We start from the raw sequence: 22,886 nt of genomic DNA, 5'->3' as shown, positions 1-22,886 counted from the left end.
CTTCCTCCCCTAGAACTAACAAAAACTGCCAAACCAAAGTATTCTACTCCTGCCTTTCCTGCTCATGCAGAAGTCCCCTTGGGCTTCACGGAAATTTTGGACTCACAAAAAGCTGCAGAGCAGGGGCCCCATGGCACTGTGTAATAAATCTTAGAAGTTAACAGCCAGAACTGTGCCAAATGTGATGGGTTTTGCTTTGTGCAGAATCATGAAAATAATACATTCTGGCTCAATAAGTTAGGCCTGATGCACCAGAGCTAATGGTCTGCTGCTGCTGCTGCTGCTGCTAATGGGTTCGCATTTTTGTCTCAAATGTTTGAGGTCTGTGATTTGGGATGCCAATGCCCAAGGCTCTATCAAATCTCCCCATGTTCTTGAAGGGAAATCTTAATGATACCCCAGATGTAGCACTGAAATGTCACCTTGCTTAGATCGGGCTCTTATCAATCCCAAATTTTTCTTTCAGGGATTGATTTGATTTGAGTTTGCAACAAACCGATGGTGGTGGTGGGAATTTCATGTATTTGCCAAGTCCGCTCTGTGTCACCTGCAAGCCCCCAGGAATAGCCTTCCTAGCCCTCACAGGGAATGACTCGGGCAATTTCAGTGTTTGCCAAGCCATCACTGTGCCCCGCGGCCAAGCAGAGCACCAAAGGGCTGCCAAGGGTGAGAACAGACCCGCCTGGTGTACTGCATAATCACAGCTTTGGCTCTTCTCTTTCCTTTCACAGAGGAAAACCTCTAGCTGCTGGGCCTGTGAAGGAAACCCTGAACTTGTGAAACTTGGGTAACTGACCCAGGATGTCCTTGCCTGGGTTTGCAGAAAGCTTCAAACGCTAGTGCTGAGGTCTGGCCTGCCCCACGCAGCCCAGCAGAGGCTAGTTCAGAAGCCTCCGCTCCACGAGCAGGATGTCCAGAGGAATCCCCAGTGGTCCTACAGTCTATGAATCTATTAGCTAAACCTCATTACTACGTAATAACTTTTGTTATTTTGGCACAAACCTTGTATCTGGCTAATCCGCTTTGTTACAGCGCTGCCCATCCTTCCCTCCAACAGGAATTAACTTCTGAAGGAATTAAAAGGAGGAGGAGACTGCTGAAGGGGTCCTTAGAGGTATCTTTTTATAGCTGCTGGCTGCCCCCCCCCCTTCCCTTCTCCACGATGTGTGGTATCCTTCCCCACTGATTCTGTCCTTTTCTGCTTGCCAGGCATTGATTTGTTCCTGTGTTGTTCTAATGGAGCTTGAAATCAACATGACTTTGTTGCTGGTTGTTGTCATTGTTGTTCACATCTTTGTTTGGGGTTCAGCATCCTTGTTGAGGCCAGGGCAGCTCAGGAGCTGGCATTAGCAGGCTAAATACCTCCTTAGCAAAAGATCCACAAAGGCTGTGTCTGTGTCCACAATAATAAGGGCTGTTACAAAGCGCAGCAAACCAGTGCCTCCCTCCTCCAGTGCAGCAGCCCTTGTGCCGATTCTGAATCCCCCCGCTTATCAGCGCACACACAACGTGTCCAGAACAAGCTCCTTCTTTCAGCCGGCCCCGTGAAAACGCTGTGTATCACTGGGGATCGGCGTCCGAAAGCCTTCAGGAGTGTAAATCTAGATTCCGTGTGACAGCTACGTCCATTTCACACGCGGTTTACGCAAGGTGTACGCGTTGTACAAAGATCGGTGGGCTGCGGGCGGTCCACCATCCCTAAGGGTCGTGAGAAAACAAGCCTCCAGCCCCCACAACCCGGGTGCCGAGGCGCAGCAGAAGGGCACCTTAGGAAACCTACGGCGGGGCGCCCCGGGCTCCCGCACCATCCCCGGCAGAAGCCGGCCGAACAAAAGCCAGCTGCCGCCAGCAGCCGGCTGGAGGGGAGAAAGGGGCGAGGGGCGAGACGGGGGGGGGGATGCGGAGGGGAGGCGGGGCAGCGCCGATCCCCGCGGTGTCGGGGCTGCGGGGGCAGCAAAGAGTTAACGCTGCGCCCTCCTTCCGCCGTGCGCTGACATCACGCAGGAGAGGGCGAGCGCCGCCGCCGCCCCGCCCGGGACCGTGTGTGTGTGCGTGTGTGTGTGTGCGTGTGTGTGCGGGTGAGCCCGTGCCCGTCCCCGCCAGCCGCCGGCCGTGCCTCCCCGCCCGGGCAGCCCCCAACACCGCCCCCCACCCCCCCCTTCACCCCCACCACCCCCGCGGGCCGGCCCGGCCCCGCGCCCCCCGCCCGGCCATGGAGCGCCGCAGCCGGCCCCTCGCCGCCGCCTGAGCGCCGCCGGGCTGCCCGGCGCCCCGGGAAGCGGAGGGCAGGCAGCGGGCGGGGGCTGCCCAGCCCCGCCGCCGGAGCCACGGGACCGCCGCGCTGCGAGCGCCGGCAGCAGCCCGCGGAGGGCTCTCCCTCCATTTGCTTTATTTCTTTTTCCTCCACCCCCCCCTTCTTTTTTTTTTTTTTTTCCCCTTTTTTCTTCTTCTTTTTTTTTTTTTTTTTTTTTTTAGATTATATTTTTCCCCTCCCCTTCTCACTCGCCCGGCTCTGCGGACGTGCTCGCTCCCGCAGCCGGCCGGACCGCTCCGCGCCCGCGGAGAGGGGCCCCCGCGCCCCGCCGAGCCCCAGGGCCCCTGCGGATGGGCGAAGCTCTCCTCCGTCCGCCCGTCCTCCTGCTGGGCGCAACGCCTCTTTGTCCTCCTGCACCTACAGGGGTTTTTTTTTAAATTTTTTTAAATTTTTTTTTTTTTTTTAAGCAGACCTGAACATCACCGGGGGCGGGGAGGCTGGGGGGGGGGGGGGGGGAAAGGCCCAGCGACGCTGCCAGACCGACCCCTGCCCATTTCTCCTAAGGAACTCTCATGGCTTCACAGCTGCAGACAAGTTGCCGTGCATCTTGGTGGACTATCGGAGTTTGCATCCTGGCGGCCGCGCTCCTACCAGGTGAGCCGCTGCCGGCCGGTCCCCCCCCCCCAGCAAGGAGGCGGTGGGCTCTGCCGGGGCGCGGCGGGGGTCGGGGCAGCCCCCCCGGGGGAGGGCTGCGGGGTGCCGATGGGGGGAAAAGGGGTGCGGGAAGCGCCGCGGAGCTTGGGGGGGGAAAGGATGGGATCGGCGTTTTGGGGTGCGCGCCCGGGTCTGGAGCAGGTGTGGAAGCGTCTCTGCCTGAGGGTGGGAGAGAGTCGGGACCGATTTCATCTCTGGCTGGGAGCGGAACAACACGATCGTTTGTTTTGGAAGCAGCTGCAGGCAGTGGGCTCCGGAGTCCTGGGAGCTGAGGCGGTTTGTTTGCTTTTTTGGATCGAGCAACGTCTAGCGAGGCAGAGCAGCCAGGCTTCCCGGAAAAGGGAGCCACAAGGCTGGGTAACGAGCACAGATGTTTCGGAAGGAGAGGTGGAAGGTTTTAGCTGTCCAGCATCCCCAAAATCCCCGCTCCCCTCAGCACACACACTTCCCACGGGCTCTTTTGCCGAGGGGCTGGACTGCTCCCAGGTTTCGGACCTTGCTTTCACTCACTGCTTTTGCACTGGGGTGTCTGATGGCATGTGACATATCCCTTTGGTTCCGATCCATCCCTGGAAAGGAGGAGGTGGGCAAAGATTTGGATCGACTGCTCCCCAGCTCATTGGACCTGTGCTGGTGGTTGCCGAACAGCCCGTGTGTCCCCACCCCAGGGCTTGTCCCTGCCCTGGGCTCTAGCACAGCTCTTAGAAGTGGGAGAGTGACCCACTTTGTGAAGTGCCCTGGGGGGGGACTCTTTTATTCCGCTCCAATGCAGAATGGGTTAATGCCATCCTGGAGGGCTTTCCGGAGTCCTCGGTCGGAGACGTGGAAGGGGGACCAGTTGGGTTTACAGTGCTTGTGAATGAACTGGGAAATGCAAATAGAACCGATTTTTTGCCTTTTTGAGGCTGGGCTCCTGGTGGCTGGGTCTGGAGTGCCTGGCAGCGGGCGCATGTGCCACCCCTGGGCTGGTGTCCAGCCTTCTGCAGGGGCAGAAGCAGCAGCCTGTGCCTGCAGAAGGAGGGGGGTCTCTGCTGCTGGAAAGAAGTTGCGGTGAAGGCAGGGTGGAATTGCCTCTGCTCCTCCTCTCGTTGGGCTGGGGCAGCGTCCTAGAAGAGTAACCAGGCTCACTGGGCTGTGACTCGGAAATGTGGCCACGCTTAGCAAGGTCTGGGCCAAAAGAGCAGCCATCCGAGCAAATGCCAGGGCCCAGGGTTCCCCAGTGCTAGCAAAGACAGAGGTGATGACATCCAGGGCATGGGAGATCAACAGAGCACAGTGACTGGATGGTCCAGCTAAAATGGGTGAGGACAGAGATGAAATGGGAGGGGGATGGGTGGTCAAGAAAGCAGGGAGACTGCGAGAGGGAAGAGGTTAACAGAGGGGTGAGAAACCAGGTCTGGGTATACCTCTGTATTCCCAGGACAAAGGGATCTGCTGTGCATTGCAAAGAGGTGATGGAAGGGACAGCCTGGGGCTCCCTGTGCTCCTCTGTGCTTCCAGGCAGGTGCCTGGCTGAGCTCTGGCTCCTCACAAGGAGTCTCAGAACTTTCCATGCCGTTCTTCACCTGCTCTTCCCTCCTTCTCACCCCTCCACCAGGCAGCGCCATGCAGCAAACCCTCCCCACAACCCCTGGAAAAAGGCACGGGAGGTGGAGTAATGCTGCGGCGACTGTGCTGTGTAAACCAAAAGGTCTGCTCCCCCAGTTCCTCTAGGAATTGCTTTCACCAAGGAGACACACAGACAGTGAACCTGGGGCAGGCTGGCCTCTCACCTTGTTCTGCCAAGAGAGACTTTTTTTTCCCCACTTACTCTATTTTTGGCTGTTCTCGAAGCTTGGCTGGCAGCAGTCAGGCAATCTTGTCTCCTGCCACTCTGCAGTAGTCCGATAGTTCGTCTTGCACTGTCCCGCTGACTGCTCTGCCAGGATTAGCCAGTGGTGCATCTAGTGGTGCCTTGCCAAGGAAAGGGTACGGCCAGCACTGCGATGTTCCGGGAAGATAATCCTTCCCGACCCCCGTCCGTGATCACGGAATACCCTGAAGGCTGTGTGGGCGAGACTCTCGGCTGGACCAGTTTAGTGGTGGGTGCACCACATTTGCGGGAATGGCTGATCCTTTATTACGCATTTACTCATTCGTTTGTTTCATTCATTTGTGCGCTTATTTGTGCTGTGGACGCATCCCAGAGAGCGGGGAAGGACCAGCACAACGCTGTGCTCGGTGCTGCACAAAGCCACAGCAGGCTGACAGTCCTTACTAAACCACAGGTCTGAACGCCGTACTGAGGCAGGTAGTTCCTCAAGTTCACGGTGCTTTTGCCAAAATCAGCTGAGGGTATATGTATAACAAGCCATACGTAAGCTTTGAATGCAGACAGCCTTGCTTATCACGGAGAAGGGGAGAGGGGAACTTAGGATCCTCTGTTATAGGTGAATTCGTAACCATAGACTTTGTTGGAAAAGCATCCAAGAACGATGGGAGGAAGGCAGAAGACACTACCTGCTTTCTGGAAAACCTTTCACGCTCATCCGATCAATGCCATTTCATTTTTGTTCCCATCCACGTATTCTACCTCCCCCTTCTGACAACGTTAGCTTTTTTTTTTTGATGAGGAAATAAAAGTTCCCTGCTGTAAAGGCTGTAAGGAGTCCCTTATAAAAATCTGCTTTACAAATTGTCTTTAATGTGATCGGCTCAATCGTCCAGAACGGTTTCAATTCAGGGTTCCTGCAGCCTTCCATGCAAATCTGCCTGCCTGTCCATTTGGAACCGTTAAGCAGGTATCAACTCAGGCTACGGCATTAGGGCTTCCAGATATTCATATGAACAGGGCTTATTGAAAAGCCGTGGGGCACTGGCGAGGAGAGATCCCAGGCGGCTGATCTTCAGAGGTTAGGAACACTTGCGGTTAAATTTATGCTTTACAAGTCTTAACAATCTGTCTGTTTATCCCCGCCATGGAACTCAGTACAGCTTGAGATGCAACCACGCAGAGCAGAGACATTCATCTTGTGCTTGGTCCTGCAACTGCGGATCCGGGCCTCTATTTCCAAATGCTCTCCTCTGTCTGGGGACAGATTCCTGTCTGCTATCACTGGGCTACCTCCTGGGCTCCGAGAGGGGCCCGTGAGTCTTTCTTTGCAAAATGCTTTGAGATCCTCAGCAGGGGAGAGCTGGAGAGGTGTTTGAAGCTCTGACACAGGGTTTTTCCATCACGGCGCATGAAAGCGGCGTTGGCTGAGCTGTAGTGACCTGGAGGCCTTAGGTCAAACTTGGCTGCAGCTGGAGGGAGGGATCCTTTTTGGGGAGGTACGACGGCCCTCTGGAGCGCTGGGAATAGTTAGTGTGCCACTGCAGGATCTGGTCCGTCTTGTACCCTACAGAGCTGCTTTAATATCCCAAAGCAGCTTCCAAAAGGCAAAAAGTTGCCAGAGTTTTGTTCAGCCTTTGGTTTAAGTTCTTAGTTGTTATTTTTTTCTTTCCCTCACCTGTCTCCTCCTAAAACTCAGAAACAACAACATGAGGCTATTTCAGGAAGCGCAAGTGTGTCTTTCGCTGATATTTTCCCATTAAACCTCGCTCGTTGCGGTGGAACCGACCCATCGAGTTTTAACCTGGAGTGAATTGATGAGCTCATGTATGTGTCAGCGTGGGTGAGGCGACAGGCTGCGCTGAGAGCCAGCTCAGCCCACAAGCCGGGGGGGTGTCTGCCCCATGGCCAGAGCCAGGGGACGACCGTGCTTAATGCTATTTGCTCTCTGAACCGGCAGCGTTAATCAAGCGAGAGCTCCCAGCCCAGCGCCCGTGGATCCATGTGCAGAGAGACGTACAGAAGCAGGGGCATTACCACATCCAGCAACACCTCTAGTGCTCGCAATTAACTGGTGGCTGACGAGGTGCCGATGCTGGCGGAGCCTGGCACATCCCTCCTCGCATCGCCCCTCCTCTGGGCTGCAACTCTGCCAGCCCGCAAAGCCAAGTTTACAGGGAGGCACCAGAAGGATCCTTTGGGCACCGCTCACACCTCAGCTGAATCACGAAGGGAACCAGAAGAGCCGGTTGTTGTGACCTGCTTCCCAGGCCTGTGTTTCCACTGGCACCCCTTGCCCTCTCTGCTAGTGCCGCTAAGGCTGGGGACAGCGGGGACAGCCTGTCTTAAAGCAGGAGAGAGCAGCGAGTGGCCACCACTAGCCAGGGGAAGGCTCTTTCCCATCTCCAGCACCCTGCAGACAGGCACGTGGGGGAGACGGTGGGGCAGCGCCAGGGGAAAAAAGATTTTTTTGGAAGAGCAGGAGTCAGGCTGCTGTGAATGCTGGAGGGATGAGTTGGTAAGTCCTCAGATGGCCGCAGTCCTCAAGGCATCTGAGAAAAAGGTTTGCGTCTTGCAACATCATTGCTCGAGGTGGTGATGGCTCTTCCTCAGTCCCTTTCACAGGCCAGCGAGGCATACTGGTGCAAAAAGCAGAAACAAATGAGAGAGGGACAAAGGTACTCCAATCCGAGCAACCCCTAGAGATCTTCTTGCTTTTTCAAATACGTCAGATGAAATCAGGGCAGCTCTGATGCGGGGTGAGTTGGTGCCGCCAGCCACTGGAGCTGGGACCCAGTTTGCGTTTGAGACACCTATTGCGTTAATTACCGGAGCACAGCCATCCCAGCACAGAGAATTCAGAGCTCTGCAGTGAGGGCTCCCTAACCCACATTATTGTTTCAGGTGAAAATTTGTTTAACTAAGGAATGAAACCTCTCAAGATACATCCTCTTGCTTTCCTCCTAGCTGCTGTTGAGCCGCAGATATTCTCCTGGCCTTACAGGTGTTTTTCGCTTCTCCCCATGAGGGTTTATTCCAGGCTAGATTGATGCATGTGCCCTCCTAGCACACACGCACATACCCTCCCAGCTGGGTTTTCAAGGGGAATCCCTCCCTGCGTAACAAAAGAGAAACTCCTGCCCAAGCTGCTCAAATGCAGAAGTATCATCCATGGCAGGAAGGACAGTTTCCTCTCAGTCTGCGATGGAGAGCCTGTGGCAGCCAGACACGTCCTCCCTGTCCTTCCACCGTGCCAGCCTGCTAGGTTTAAAGTTCGGCATTTACAGCCTCGCCTCTGTCACACACAGAAGTGGGAAGTGAAATTTGCAGGTGCAAGGAATACCTTTCCCAGCACTGTGTTATTTTATCCGCCCCTTGCTGTCACTTCTGTGTGTCCCTGCCTCCGTGGGCACCCAAGGAAGAGTTGGGGAGTTTAACGCCTTGCTGTCCATTCGCTGTTTCTCCCTGTCTCTGGGGCTGATGCTGCCGTTCACGCAGGCTGGCATCATAAAAGCTGCGGCAGCTCTCGCCTCTGCAGCAATCTCAAGGCAGATGAACAGCAGCTGCTGGGCATGAGATGGGGAGAGAGAGCTTCAGCCCCTCGCTGTTTGCCCGGCCCAGGAGGACAGGGGGTCCCAGGCTAGGGAGGATGCTTGTGCCCTTCACGGCACAGGTCTGCAGCGGCCAGGGCCAGGGGGAATCTGGCCAGCGGTCTCTTGTCCCTTCAGCATCTCTGTGGGGCGCTGGGGATAGATAGGAGGAACTGACCCAACTTGATGAACCGTCTCTTCTCCATTCCCCTGCAATAAAGCCGTCCCTGCAGGAGTTTTATAATCCTCCTTTGACGTTATTTGGTGTGATGCAGGAGGAAAGCCTTTCTAAGCACTATCCACCCAACTCTTCCTCTCTGCCTCATTCTGCTCCAGGCCTGTCCTCCCTGGCTCTGAGCCAGTCCAGTTGCAGACTGGTGTACAGCACTGCTTGCCACCTTCATTCGACCTACAGGTGGGCAGGGGGGAAGAGCTTAAGGAGAGGCAGGATCCCTGTGACTCTCCTCCCTGAAAGAGAAAACACAGGGATGGGGTCTTCTCTTCCCCATCCCAGCCTATTTGCCTTTCTAACTGCAGGAAATAGCAAAGTGCCTCCGTCTGTTCCCAACTATGCAGGGATGCTACAGAAGGACCTGCAAATCACATCACTGCCTTGAAGCAGCGGCAGGTACCAGATGGACCACCTGGCTATGAGACAGCAGGTGCTCCCAAGCCTGGTTAGTCAAGAGGACTCTACCTCCATCTCTCTTCTCAGCAGTCCTCTCTCTACCTGGGAAAGCCCCCTAATCAAACTGATCTTGAATCCATTTTTCCTTTCCCATGGAACATCCATTCCCCCTCCCCCGTGCTAGAGTGAGGCATCCGGAGGCACGGCCAGGAGTGACAGAGGGTCCATGCAGCTCACAGCCAGTGGCTAACATCCAGCGCTTCTGCTCTGGTGACAGGCGAGAGCGGTTCCCAGCACAAAGGCCCGTCTGTGTGGGAGACGAGGGGGCTGGAGCGGGGTGCCATGCGGCCACCTGAGAGCAAAAACCAGCCTTGTTCTCTGTGTGAGGCTAAAGACACACTATCACAACAGGCCGCTGCAGAGCAGGGTCTGTAGCCGCATCGTGTGGATGCAGGGGGGACTGGATTTCAGCTGGCCTTACAGGTACCTACTTTTTGCACCGAGGATCCAACTCTTGGCGAAATCAGGTTTCATTTCTTAAGCCCTGGCAAGACACACTCTGGACTGAGAGGGGTGCTTATTGAGGAGCTTTTCACTGACCATTTTTACTGTCCCTAGGAAAGACAGCCCAAGGGGGTAGTCTTGGGGCAGAGTTCTAGCTATGGACTCAGGGACTAATGCTAATGGGTTGAAAAGGCTGGTGGGACTCAAGAGCTCGAGCAGAGCCCTGTAATTAGAGGCTGTTGTGCTGAGTGTCCTAGCAAAGCCGGGGGTTACAGACTGTCCATGATGGGCAGAAGTCATAGACCTAGGGGAGAGTTTAATATGATGAACAGGGTTTACTCGGAGGCACATACAGAGGGCCGGATAGTTCAGGAGAAAGGCCAGGGTTTCCGTCACTGTCTTCTCCAGGTTTCTGTGTAGAGCAGCTTGATGCATGATGGCTATGCTGGCCTGTGCAAGCCACTGTGGCACTCAGGGCAGGGGAGAGCAGCAAGGGAAGAATGAACCCTGCCCCGTCCTTGAACAGCCCAAACAAGCGAGCTAGCCGAGCTCAGAGTTCAGGGCTGGATGAGTTATCACCGCACTGTGGAGTCATAACTCACCCCTCACCCAAACCCACGGCCACGACGGAGGTTCCCCCTGCCTGGAAACACCCCCTCGCCTTCCCAATGGGCTCGGACTAGAAATAAAGAGGCTGTCCCAGTGTCTCGATGTGCTACAGCCCTAGCTTTCCTAACTGCCGGAGCTACAGCCGCTGCTACATTTTCCTTAGGGAGAGGCATCTAAGGGGCTTTACTCTTTGAGTTTTCCTGAGCTAGATAATCGGCACTGAGACCCCTGGTAGGCAAGCCCAGAGTCACATTCCCACCAGAGTAGTTGTGCCCATGGCCTGCCTAGCCTGGGGGTGCCAAAACTAGAGGAAATGTTAAGGACGGATACTCAAAGTCAGTTTAGGGGCTGTAAGTACACACAAGAAAGAGGTCAGCCCTGTTCCGAAGAGGTTGTAGCGCACAGTATTTCCTTGCTGCTCCTGCCGATGTCACCTTACCCGCTTAGCCAAGGCCTGTGCCACTTAAGAAGCAATGTTGTTTTTAAGGGCTGGAACAGAAGGCAGCAGCTAGTGATTTGATGGTGTACAGCGGAGACAACTGCCCAAGCTGTTCATTTTTGGGCCCCTTCATGCTCCTTCCCCTTGTCAGCCGGACCGGCGCCGTGGCTGGGGACCGAGCTGCAGGAAGGGGTATCTTCTGGGTGCAGGGAGAACCATGGCTGCGCCCATTTATGGTCATTAAAGATCAGGGATGTGTTGCATAGCAGCATCCTTGCCGTGCTGTAATTTATATCAGCTGCCACAGTTTCCATTGGATACAGGACCCCTCTTGGCTCTTCAGGCAGTGCTGCTGGGTGCTGTTAGTCCGCGCGTCGCATCCCACCGCTGGACACACTGGAGCTCTGTATGTTTTATCGGGGAAGGATGAGCTCATTTTTGTGTACCGAGGAGCTGAGACCTAGCTGGTAGATGCTGAAGAGAGGGCAGTCTCAGAGCAGCCCGGGATCCGAATCTACAGGACAAATCTATGTCCTGACTTCAAAGCCAAGTGCGGTGCTTGTTGTGTCATATTGGTAAAGCACATGGTGTCTTACGAAAGGCTTTAGGAGAGGCTTCTTGCTTTTCTCTTCAAGGCCACAGTGTTATGAAAGACACTCATGTGCACCAACACGTGAATGGACCCGCGTGTGCCGGAGTGCCACTTCTGTCCCGGTGTTCGCCCCTCCGCAGGCACGTCCACCTGCTGCCAGCGCTCCCCTCTCCCCAGGCTTCCACTGGGTTTCTGCTGTCTGCCGCGGGGAAGCAGGGAGGGGAAGGGACCTGCTGCTATCGCTTGTGACATCTGCGGCAGCTCCTCTTGCTGCCCAGCCCAGGTGGTGTCCTCCAGCTGCAGGTGGGGATGCGAGACCTCAGGGATGCGAGACCCCCCAGGATTCAGGGCAGCAGCAGCGATGCCCTCCTTACTGCAGGGCACGAGGGCCGGGGCAGCCTCTGAACATCTGCTGTGGGCTCAAATGGAGGAGAGAGCTTGCTGGGGAACGGGGAGAGAGAGGCCAGGAGCTCTGTGTGTGCAAGTTTTATGAAGAGACTTTTACTAGTGATGGGGCTGAGCTTGCCAGACGTACCTCATGTGCTTGGGTTCAGGAAGAACCCAGGGAAAGTGGGGGAGGGCTTATTGGGATCTCCTTGCAGAAGGAGTGATTACAGTGTGCTGTGATCTTCAGAGGCGGCTTGTTTGGGGATTTGCTTGATGCTCTGATGCCTAATGGGTGTGCTCATGTATTCCTTTGATAGAAGCTGAATAGGATCCTTTTGGGAGGATGACAGCAGTCCTGGTAAGGGGTGGGAGGGATGGGAGAGAGAGAGGCTTGCAGAGAGCACAGCTTGTAAAAGGGGGAATGTTCTCGGTGCCTGAGGACCCATGAGGGAATTAGGAGCAGGACTGAGTTTGGCAGGAGGAAAGCTGCAGTGGTTGCAGAGGAAGGCAGTGCTCTGGCAGTTTATCTTCGGGTCCTCTAGGACCTGCCCTGAGAGCAAGGCTGAGAACTTCTCACGTCGTTACACGTGTTGTTGCCGTGCAGCATCCTTCAACCTGTGATCAGTCAGCCCTTGACAAGATTTCCTAGATGACTACCAAGAAAGGAGCCCACCCAACTCCCCCACCCTGCGCAGGGAAGGAAACGCTAACCAAGTGGGGAACAATAGAACACGGGACAGGAAAGGAAAACTAGCCCGGCGATCCTGCAGAAGCCGCTTGCGTGGATTTCCCTGCCCCACAGCTCAGGTGACCTTGCCACGCAGAACGGCTGGGACACGCTGCTCCAGCGGGCAAAGCACCACGTGGGGCTTTAACTCCAGGGCCACGTCCTTCAGTTGACATCCACGAACAGGTCCCTGTGACCTGGTGTCCCCTTCCCCGCTGCGCCTGGTTACTTGCTCGGGCTCCTGGCCCAGCAAACCAGCCTGCCGTTCCCGTGAGGGTGCCGCTGCATAAAGTCTCATCTCCTGTGGGACTTGGTGTCCAGACACCAAGTAAGCAGGGACGGTGCAGAAGTCACCGCTCAGGATTCAGAGGAGCTGATTTGCATTTGCTACCGATTCAGTTGGGAACTGAACTAGCAATTTGCCAGTGAAAGAGCCTTTATCCCCTGACTCCCCCCCAGCCCCCAGTCCTTCTGGGATTTTGATTTCTCAGCTTACAACAGAAGGATGGTGGTAGGAATGAATTCTCTGGGGCTAATATTTCCAGCTATCACACTATAGAAAGAAAATTCTTCCTTCCTTTCTTGGCATGGCAGGAACAGACTTTCAAAAATGTACCCTGATTTTTAAATACCCTTTTTGCCTGTGGTGTAAATACTAAAATGTGTTTTTTCTCTCCCCTCTCTCACGGAGTTTAAAAATATCGCTAGCCTGGGGAGGTGCATCTTTCTGTGAGATTTATAACGGCTGCTCTCAAGTGATGTGGAAAATGAGCCTCCCTCTGCCCCATCCAGCCTGGCACCTTCCAAGAATTTATTTCCTTTATTTGTGTGAGCCTAAGAATACTTAGAGGCTGCATCTCCGCCCAAGCACTCTAATTATTTAAGTTTTGTTTATGGCCAGTCTCTGGGGAGCTGAGTAGGTCCAGGCTGACGATCCTTTCCCTCGTCTGGGTAATTCAGCCCTGCATTACTGCCGTTTGATAATGATCAACAAATCACGGCTGCTGTATCTATTGCCCGCTATGTTTCACCCCGGCTCCGTAAATTGGCCGAGCCTTCGGAGCCGGCGTGAGGGCGACGTGCGTGGCCTCTTGCCGGCAGGGCACGCAGGCAGGGAGCAGCGAGCGCGATGTGGGCAGGGGCTGGTGAGTGGGGACCTTGCTGGGGCAGGGGCTTTTGCACAGCAGCCGGCGTGGCAGGGATCCTGACCTAGCTGAAGCCTCTAGATGCTGTCTCAGCTTCGCTTGTACTAGGGCTAAGCAGGAAGCAGACGGCTTCCTATGCAAGCACAAAGCTTTGGCTCGTTCCCATCCAGCCACCCGAGTCCTGGTCAGTGTCCCGTGCCATGCCCGTGCCAAGCTGCCGCATTGCTTCTCCCGTCATCCCCTGCTCAGTTTTGACATCGCTTGTCTCTCCTCGCCTCGGCATGGCCAGGTGAGGGTTTGGGCTCTGCTGCTGGCCAGTGTCCAGCTCCACAGTCAAATTGTGGCTGCCTCTGGTCTTACCCGGACTCTGCACCTCCTTCCCAAAATACATGCTCTGCCAAACACCCCTTGGTCCCCACCTCTGTCTCCCTGCTGTGCCCAAACCACGACACCGGCTCCCTGCCCAGCGTGAGCTCTCCCAGGCTCTCCCCTTAGCCTGCCTGGCCAAAGGCAGGCTGGAGAGTTTCGGCAGTGAAGGGCTCTTTTCCCACCCCTGTGCCAAAGCTTCCCAACCCCAGTCTGATCCGCAGGAATCCAGAGGAATCCGGAGTCTCTGGAGGCCGCGTGGTTGCCAGCGCCTCTGCTCCCGTCACGCTCCATGATAAAGAGAGAGCAAGAGAGATTTTGATTACGTTATGACAAGCAACAGAGAGATGGAGTGAGAGCTGCCGCCTGCCTATTGTAATTCCAATTAGCAGGGGTAATGTGGCCAAAGCCTGACAGCTGTATTGATCCAAACTTTGTATGGGGAGAACCTGTAATGCAGTTTTCAAAGGTCCCTGGGGCCGAGCGCATGTACAGCTGTGGGGCAGGAGCGGAGAAGAAAGGCCTGTTTATAATGGAGCACATGAACAGGCAACTGCATCTCACCATCTGAAACGCCAGAGCCAGACTGGTAGCTAAGCTCTCTACAGGGCTGGATTTGCCTCAAAAATCTGTGCTGCAAAATCCCCTTGCGAGCCCCTTAGGACTTCTTTCTGTCCGCATGATGAAGCAGGTCTTCTTGGTGTGCGTGTGCAATGAGTTTGTCAAGACTCAGTTTCTTCTCTAGACAGAATGTACCCAAGTAAAATAAACCAGCAGTGATTTTCCTGCTGGGGAACAAAAGCCCGGTGCTGCCTGGGCAGGGGGGAGGAAGGAAGAAGGGGGAGTTTCCCTCTTGCACTTCAAGGCAACTCCTCAAGGTCGGAGCTGAGGCACGCTGGCAGAGGCTGTGGGCAGGCTGTTTGTGCAGATGCTGTCTCAGCTGTACCCTTTCTGTGGCTAAGGGGAGGGCTCCAGTCTGCAGTTTTGCTGGTATTGATCTGAGACCTTTCACTGGCTCTAAACTCACTTTGGAAATAAAAGGCTAAAGTCATTCTTTTTAGGTATATATATATTTTTTGTATTCTTGACGTCCCAACTGCTGCCGTGCTTGTGGAGTACCTTACGGTACCTCACTGGAAGTGGGAATATCTGCTGCCTCACACTGACTTCTACCAGGCGTGAATCAGCTTTTACTGAAAGGGAAAGAATGGCCTGGAGGTGATGGCAAAGGCAGGCTGAGCTCAGAAGGGCTGGCATCATTTCTTGGCTTTGCCACAAGCTCCCTGGAATATCCTTGGCTAGCTCACTTCACCTCTGTGTGCCTTTCCTTGTCAAAAACTGCCGGTAGCAGTCCCTCTGGTCTCTGCTCGTACTGCCCTGTGTCTGCAGGGCGCCTTGCACAGCTCGTCCTGCCGATGTTACTCTATACAAGCAGCAGACCATTTGCAAAGCACGAGGAAAGGTGACTCCCCTTTATTTTGTCATTTTTCATAGCAGCCAGGAGCTGACAGCTCCTTGCCCGGCGGATTTTAGAAGACAAGAAATTGTTTTGCATAGATTGATGTACAAATATTCTGTCAGTCCAAACACCGGACCCGGTTTCTTACTGCTCTGAGTGTGTGATACGTGGGTTGAAATCATGGAAGTGGGTGAACACGGTCCATTGGCTTCGCTGCCGGCTTTAATTCAAAGGTCTCTTGATTTCTTGCTCCACTAGTTTTGCATTTGGGTCTCTTCTGGTTTCCAGTCCCTGTCTGGGGGGGTTGCAGGTAGATGCAGCTCCCACCCGCACCCTGGCTCTTTGCCGAACAACGCACTGGGCAGGACAGATGACTGTGGTTCATACCTTGCCCTGTCCTTGGTGGATTTGCTGTGAATGCTGAGGCAGGAAGGATGGCTGCACGCTGGGGACAGTAATGTCATTCTTCAGGTATCTGCAATACGCTTTGCTTTTGCCACTAATTTCCTAGGTGGCCGTGAGCAAGTTTCATAGCACCTGAGTTGCCCCGCTGCGGGATGCAGATAACAGAAATCCCTGCCTTGCACAAGCACTTCAGAAACTCTGTGGTCCTTCCATGAGAGGGGGCAGGTAGCAATGCAAACCCAGGCCCTATGAGCCATTCAACTTGTTTCACGTGTGAGCCATCACATGGTACTGATTATAGTTGCCTCAGACAGCAGATGGATTTAAACAAGTGTCTTTATGCTATAAAAGCTTTCTAGTCTATCTCCTGGGTAGATTACGATTTTAGCCATATGCAGGGGTCTGTGGTATTCCAAGGCTGGGGGAAAACTTCCCTAGGAGGATGTGTACCACAACAAGTCATTTCTTTTTGCGGCCAGAGGAGCTGCAAGGAGGGAAAGGAGGTTCATATCCAAGCTCCCTGGAAGCTTGGAGCTGGGACTCCGCAGCTCAGCGTAAAAGCAGGGAAGCAGCAGGCTCAGCCGCTGCCTCCTGCCTGCCCCAGGGTCTGGCTGCATCCTCTGCCTCAGTGTGCCCCTGCAAACCAGGCTGGGAGTGTTTCAGACTGGATGAGTTATTACAAAATCCTGGTTTGGACAGAGAGAGAGATGGCGGGTTTAAAGTTCGATAATTGTTAATTATTACCCAAGCTTCCCATGAGACTTTCTGGGGAAAAGACAGGCCTCTCTTGCAAAGGTGTTTCGTGGAACATTAGTCTCTGTCCTGGCCACGCCGAGTCCTTTCTCTCTGCCTTCTTTCTGCCTCCAGTGGGATTAATAAAGAGCTGCTGGAGAGCTTCTTATCTAGCAGCTGAATAATGTTTGTAATACAGGGAGGGGAGGCAGCTTTGATCCGGGAAAGAGAGCAGAGGGGAAAAAAAAAGAAAAGATGGGGTATTGGGGCAGGGGGAGGGTGTGGGCCAGGCTGGGCTGTGCTGGCGCGTGGGAAGCGGGCACGGCTGCTCCTGCACCCAACCTGTTCTGCAGAGAAAAGATGTGGGTTTCCAGGGCTTGTCAGGCTGGGGAAGAAAGGGCTGAACCCAGACGCCAGCAAAAAAAAAAACCCAACACAAAAACCAAAAAAAAAACCCCAAACCCAACACCTGGGAACCCCCTCTGAAGGAGAGAAAGCACGGAAAAGGGGTGCTGCGGACAACCCCCGTCCACACCAGGGGGCTTTGCGTCCTCCGGTGAGATACTCCCCTGGCACAGACCTCCCCGGCAGGCTGCTGCTGCCCGGCACCTCCTGCTCCCCCTTCTCTCACCGGCAAAAGCGGCCGCATCCAAGCTGGCACGGGTGCTCTCGCCGGGCGGGAGCCCGCGGGCGACGGGCCACACCTGAGAGGCAGGACGGGCTCTGGCTCTTCTCACGGGTGTGGGCTGGGAGCCGGTTGGGCCGGGCTGGGCCCCCGAGGCCAGTACCTCCGTGAGCGTGCCAGGGCCACGGGAAAGGGAGCAGCTTGGCACAGGAACGGTTGAGGCAGGGAGAAGCGAGCGATGGCTGTTGGAGGGGGGGGTTTAGCTCCCCGCTCCCTGCAGCCCTCCATGCAGCTTCCTCCCAACACGCTCATCTCGCACCCTGGGACCGCCTGCTTTGCGTCCCCAGCCTCTTCTGGCCCTCGAGCCCTGAAAAACGCCGCTCCCCAGGTGGGACGAGAGCTCCTCGGGACTCCGTGGACAAGAAAAGCAAGAGAAGATCCCCCGTGGATCTGGGGACGGGGCTGCAAAACTCAGCCATGATCCACAGAGACTGAACTTGTCTGGAGCTAAGGAACTTGTGATAACGGTGGTAACAGCTCCAAAACTGGCTCTGGAGAGCGAGTGTTGCTTTGGGTTTTTCAGGAGAAAATGGGCCTGAGCAGTTGAGACAGCCTATGCTAGGAGCTAAGGTTCCTAAAGGAAAAGCCACTTCTATTTTTTCTTTCTTGCAACAGTGTTCCTTGGCATTCTTAGCCTGTGTTTCCCCATACAGAGTCCTTCCCCTTTGCAGGTCCAGACAGCTTTGTGGGCTTTGAAGTGTAGTTCCACACTTGCTGCTTTCCCCAGAAATGGAACCAGTTCTGGGGCTGACCACACCACGCTGTGTCGGGTTTGCAGCTGGCTCTGCAGATCTGATGGTAGAAGAGGTCTGTGCCCCTGAGAAACCCCCTCTTCTCTCTGGGTGCCTGAGGCATGCCTGGCTGCTCCTCTCAAATACTCCAGAGGAGTCGTGGGTATCTCCAGAAGGGCTCAGATGTTGTTTGTCTGCTCCAAAGCCCCACACCACGGCCCCACGTGGACAGGCTTGACAGCTAATCCACAGGGAGATTAGTGGCTGGGTTTTATCTTCACCCACCCTGGTCCTCATCCCCAGTCTGCTCGGATGAATCCGTCTGGGAGACCTTGCAAGGCTGTGCCAGCTGAGCCCTGTGCCCGCTCACTTCACAGATGAAAAGGTCTGGCCCCCGTGCCCCCGCCCGCTGTGCGATCTTCGTCTTATGGGGTGAGGTTTGCTAAAGGTGGGCAGCAGATGCTGCAGATGTCTGAGAAAACGTGGCTTTTCCCGCAGCCGGAGAAGACCAGGTCATGGGATGGTGGGTCTCAGAGGGTTCATGCCCCTCGGGAGGGGACCATGCAGGTCCCTCCCTCCTGTGAGGCCACCCTGAGGTGGCACCGAGTCCATGAATGTCTCGCCATGGCCGGAGGGCAAGGGCGAGGGGGGAGACCACCCTGTCCCCTTAGGCACATGGCCCTGCCCTGCGCCCCGCATCAGGATTTGGCTGGCCGGGGCCATCTGTTCCTCTCGGCCCGTTGCCATGGCGACGGGGTGGCTTGAGATGGGGTTTCACCAGCGGCGGCCAGGGACGCTGGGAAAAAAATGCAGGCAGGGAAAAAAATCTTCCTTTTTTTTTTTTTTTTTTTCCTGGGCGGAAATGAAGGGAAGAGGGAGGGATCCTGCTGGCGGAGGCTGCGTCCCTTCCTTCCTCCCCACGCACGGCCATCCTGTCCCCAGGCTCCTCCTGCTCGCCCCCCTTTCCCTTCCCATTTCTCCCTTTCCCCCCCAGTTTGGGTCTCCCGTGCATCTCCTCAGCGGCAGCGAGATGGGCTGTGGCTGTGCAGGTGTGTGCTGGGAGGTGTCCTGCCCCCCCCCGGCATGGCGGCAGGCGGTGAGCCCGCAGGGTGATGCAAGGAGGGGACGCGGTGCCTTCCGTGGAGCCTCTCCCCCAGCCCCGTCCAGCACCCGTTGCCGACACCTTCCAACCTAGACGATTCTATGATGCTCTGACCCTCTGTGCCACTGGAGCACGCTTACTGGCCTGGGGGAGATGCTGTTGCAGTCCCCCACAAGCCCTGGGGGTACCCAAGCCGTGGGGGTACCGTGGGCGGTATCTCCGGCTGAGGTCACCCGTGCGGTGCTGAGCACAGGGACCCTCAGGACGTCTGCTGGTGGGTGGCTGGGTTTGTGCTCGTGCTCAGCCCAGACAGTGGGAGCAAGATTTTGGGTTCCTGCTTGCGGGGCCGTGGCCGGGCCCCTCCTCTCCCCATGCAAAACCTGTGGTTGCATGGGAATAAGTTGGCTGGTGGGCAAGTGTGGACTGGTCCAAGGGCTGGGAGCCGCTGCTGGCAGCGGAGACGCGACCTGGGCTCCTGCTCCACCTCTGCACCGGCTGAGCCCAGGCGGTGCAAGGAAGCCCTTCCCGGGGTGTGCGAGCAGGAGGAGGCTGTGGCAGTTTGGCTGTCGGTTTTAATGCGGAGAGTCACTTGTCAGACCAAGTTACTCCCAGTCCTTCTCACTGGATGAGCCTGGAACAGAGGGTGAGCCTGGTGAAAATGGTGCCCTGCTGTTAGTGTACGTATGCCTGTGTCTTTGCCGGTATATTTCAGGTGGAAGTGGCTTTAAAAAAGAAAACAAAAGAGGAAACAATAAATAACTGTCTGCTGATGGCAGTAAGATCTGGGCTAATGTGTGACAGATGAAAATGAAATGAACGCAAAGTGACAGATTGACAGAAAGACAGACATGTTTTTGTGCTAGTTTAGCATCCTGATAGAAACAGAAGATAATTCAGGTTGCGAAGGACCCCAGGAGGTCATCTGCCTACCTCCTGAAGCGGACGGGTGTGCTAAACACCCTCTGTCGGGAACTCAATACCCCTCACCCGGCGGCAGACACACTAGAAGGCCACTCTAGGTGGCAGGGCTGTGGCAGACGGGAGCTGGGAGCCCCGGGTGGATCCTGCAGGCTGGATTCCAAACTGGTGGTTAACGGGGCTGGGAGCAGCGTGGGCCCTGGGAGAGGCAGGGGGTCAGCAGGCAGAGAGCAAAACTGCTTGGGGGGGCGAGGGAAGCTTAAACAGAGCTCATTTTGGGTGCACTACTTGCTGGAAAGGCAGTCTGGGGTTTTCGATGATGAGGCTTTTTGTTTGTTTCTACTAAATCTAGGGAAACGGGATCGATGGAGTGAGTTATCACTGTGTACCATTGTGCTGGCTGCAGTCCCAGCCGAGAGATTTTCTGATCTCTGGCTTTACCCCTGCACTGGACACGTCTCTGGACATGTCTGCTCCCAGGGCAGTAAGGCAAATAGGAGGCGTTTGGGGGCCAAGCCTGCTGCCTTGAAGATAAGTCTTGGTTTCCCAGTGAAAGCGGTGGGAAATGGAGTATCAGACCTGAAGCTTCACTGAGCTATTTTGGGAGATGAGAGTAGAAACCAGGGGCTCTTGTGGTCCTTGTGAGAGCAGAGCTGGCTTAAAGTCACCTTCCTCTTCCCCTTGTATCCCAGATCCGAGTGCAGCAGGACTGAATGTCACCTGTTCCCTTGTGACTCGCGATTTACAAGCGCTCATCCTGCTTCTTGTTTGCAGAGCAAATGCCCTTTTCCTGTTGGCTCTGCCCTCCCTGCAGTGGGGAATCAGCATATTTTTGGTCTTGAAGCTTCTCCCAGATTTATGAGCTTGCTCTTCACCTTGAGAGTAAGGCTTCCATGCCCTGAGAAAGCTTTGAAACCCAAAACACCAATTGCTGACTTAAGCAAACACCATTTATCCTCCAGCAAGTAAAATTTCTTTCTTTTTCCTTTTTAGGACACAGGTTGTTGGGATTTTGTTGTTGCCCTCTCTGTATTTTTCTTTTTCTCTGGAGACTTGAGTCCCAAAGGGTTCTGAGCAAAATCAATGTAATTTGAAAAGAAGTCATTAATAACACTTACGGGGGATATTGCCTCCTTGCCAGAGACCAACAAAAACCCCACAAAAAACTCCTCTCAGTTTCCTCTCCCCTTGAAAAGCAAGGTTCTTTAATTGGCTTTTAATCTGGGGAAGACGAGAGCTGTTTGCATTGAATTGGTAATGGGGGATAATATCTTACCCTGAGTGATGGGTTATTTGATCTCTGTGCGTCAGAAACCTGAGCATATGTCTGTGAAATCAGGCGGAGGGGGGTGGGATACCAGGGCTGGCTCAGGGCCCAAATAGGAGCACAGCTGCTTTTTTATTTCCAATAATAATTAGAAATAAGACGGGGAACAATCACCTTTTGTCCTGTTGCTCCAGGGCACCAAATGATACTAGGAAGCCTGGGGAAAAGCCTTCAAAGACCTGCATGGGGCGTACAAGGGGTGTTAAAATGCTACCCAGCCACTTAATGGGACAAAGCCCAGCCAGCGCTGCAGGTTCCCCTCCACAGAATCACAGAATCACATGGGGTTGGAGGGGACCTCTGGAGATCATCCAGTCCAACCCCCTGCCAAAGCAGGTCCACCCAGAGCAGGTTGCACAGGAACGTGTCCAGGTGGGCTTGGAATGTCTCCAGAGAAGGAGACTCCACCACCTCTCTGGGCAGCCTCTTCCAGGGCTCTGCCACCCTCACAGCAAAGAAGTTCCTCCTCAGGTTGAAATGGAACTTCTTATGTTCAAGTTTGTGCCCGTTCCCTCTTGTCCTGTCCCTGGGCACCACTGAAAAAAGACCGGCCCCGTCCTCCTGACACCCACCCTTTAAGCATTTATAGGCGTTGATCAGATCCCCCCTCAGCCTTCTCTTCTCCAGTCTAAAAAGACCCAAGTCCCTCAGCCTTTCCTCATAAGAGAGATGCTCCAGGCGAGGCCTCGAGCCGTCGAGGGCTGCAGATATCCCTCTGAGCAGATGCACAGCAAGGAGGGCAGCTCCGCTCCTTCAGCATTGCCTAACTCCAGGCACGCGAGGAGCCCTAAGGAGAGGCGGCTGCATGAGTGCTTCACGCCGTGGGGTACGGTGGTGACCCGCACACCCCCTGCCCACCGTCACACTGCTGGTGGGTGCGTGCCGGGCAGTTTGGGAACAACCCTCGTGCCCATGCTATGGCCCTTCTGCCTGGGAGGAGGAGAAGGAGGAGGAGGAGGAGGAGGAGGAGGAGGAGGAGGAAAGGCGAAGGCTGTACTGTCCAGAGAAATGGCCAATTGTTTTTTTTAAAACAGACAAATCTCTGTCATGGTGGGATCAGGTGTTTAATAGGGCTGCGAGAAATGGGCGGTTTTGGCATGGGGACATTGTTTTGACCTTGGTCCCCACCGGTGTGCTATACTTGTGCCCTGGCTTTCACCGTGCAGGACCAAACATTGCAGCAACGGCAGCCTCATTGACCTCTGCGGCTGCAGGGTGATGGTGACGGTGCTGGCCAAGGAGCGCTCAGAGCAGCAGTCCCACCACGGGGTCTGTGCCCCTTGCCCATGCTCACCATCTTCTGTGTCTCCAAATGTCACTGCCGCGCCTCTGCTGGTCCCAAACCGGGCTTTGAACAGGGGATGAAAGGGGGATAAGTCAGGCAGTCACCGGTTTACCCTCCCAAAGTGATGTATTTGCTCTGCAGGCATCACAGCGGTTTTGTAGCGAGATCCAAAGTGGAGATCATTGACGTCATTAGCCTATGGATTGGGCCTGTCCTCGGCTCGCTCCTGCGGCGCAGGGAGGAGCGGTAGGTGCTGGGAGGCATGTGGGCCTGGGAGAGCGCCGGGTCCCCGAGCGCCGAGCCCAGTGAAACGTGCTCTTAAATGCCTCCTGGCTTCAAGCTGACTCAAGCACACATGGGAGACTTGTTGATGTGGATGACACCGTTCATTCCTGGCTGGTTTTGTTTGTTTTGTTTTCTTTCTTGCTGCAGCTGCCTTTGGAGCAATAAATAGCTGTGGATCTCGCTTGTGGTCTG

General features: G+C 55.1%; 1 protein-coding gene across 1 annotated transcript in view; it reads left to right on the top strand.

Annotated features, from left to right (window-relative positions):
- The first annotated feature begins 2,826 nt into the window (after window positions 1–2,826).
- NECTIN1 (nectin cell adhesion molecule 1) overlaps window positions 2,827–22,886 on the top strand; it is a 64,967-nt gene continuing 44,907 nt past the window's right edge. The window contains exon 1 of the mRNA XM_074162426.1: window positions 2,827–2,908. Within this exon, the coding sequence (XP_074018527.1) occupies window positions 2,827–2,908 (82 nt within the window). The remainder of the gene's footprint in view (window positions 2,909–22,886) is intronic.

This window comes from Numenius arquata, chromosome 22, assembly GCF_964106895.1.
Source record: "Numenius arquata chromosome 22, bNumArq3.hap1.1, whole genome shotgun sequence".
Lineage (NCBI taxonomy): Eukaryota > Metazoa > Chordata > Aves > Charadriiformes > Scolopacidae > Numenius > Numenius arquata.
Note: the sequence above shows the minus strand (reverse complement) of the source record. Positions and strands in the feature narration are given on the sequence as shown.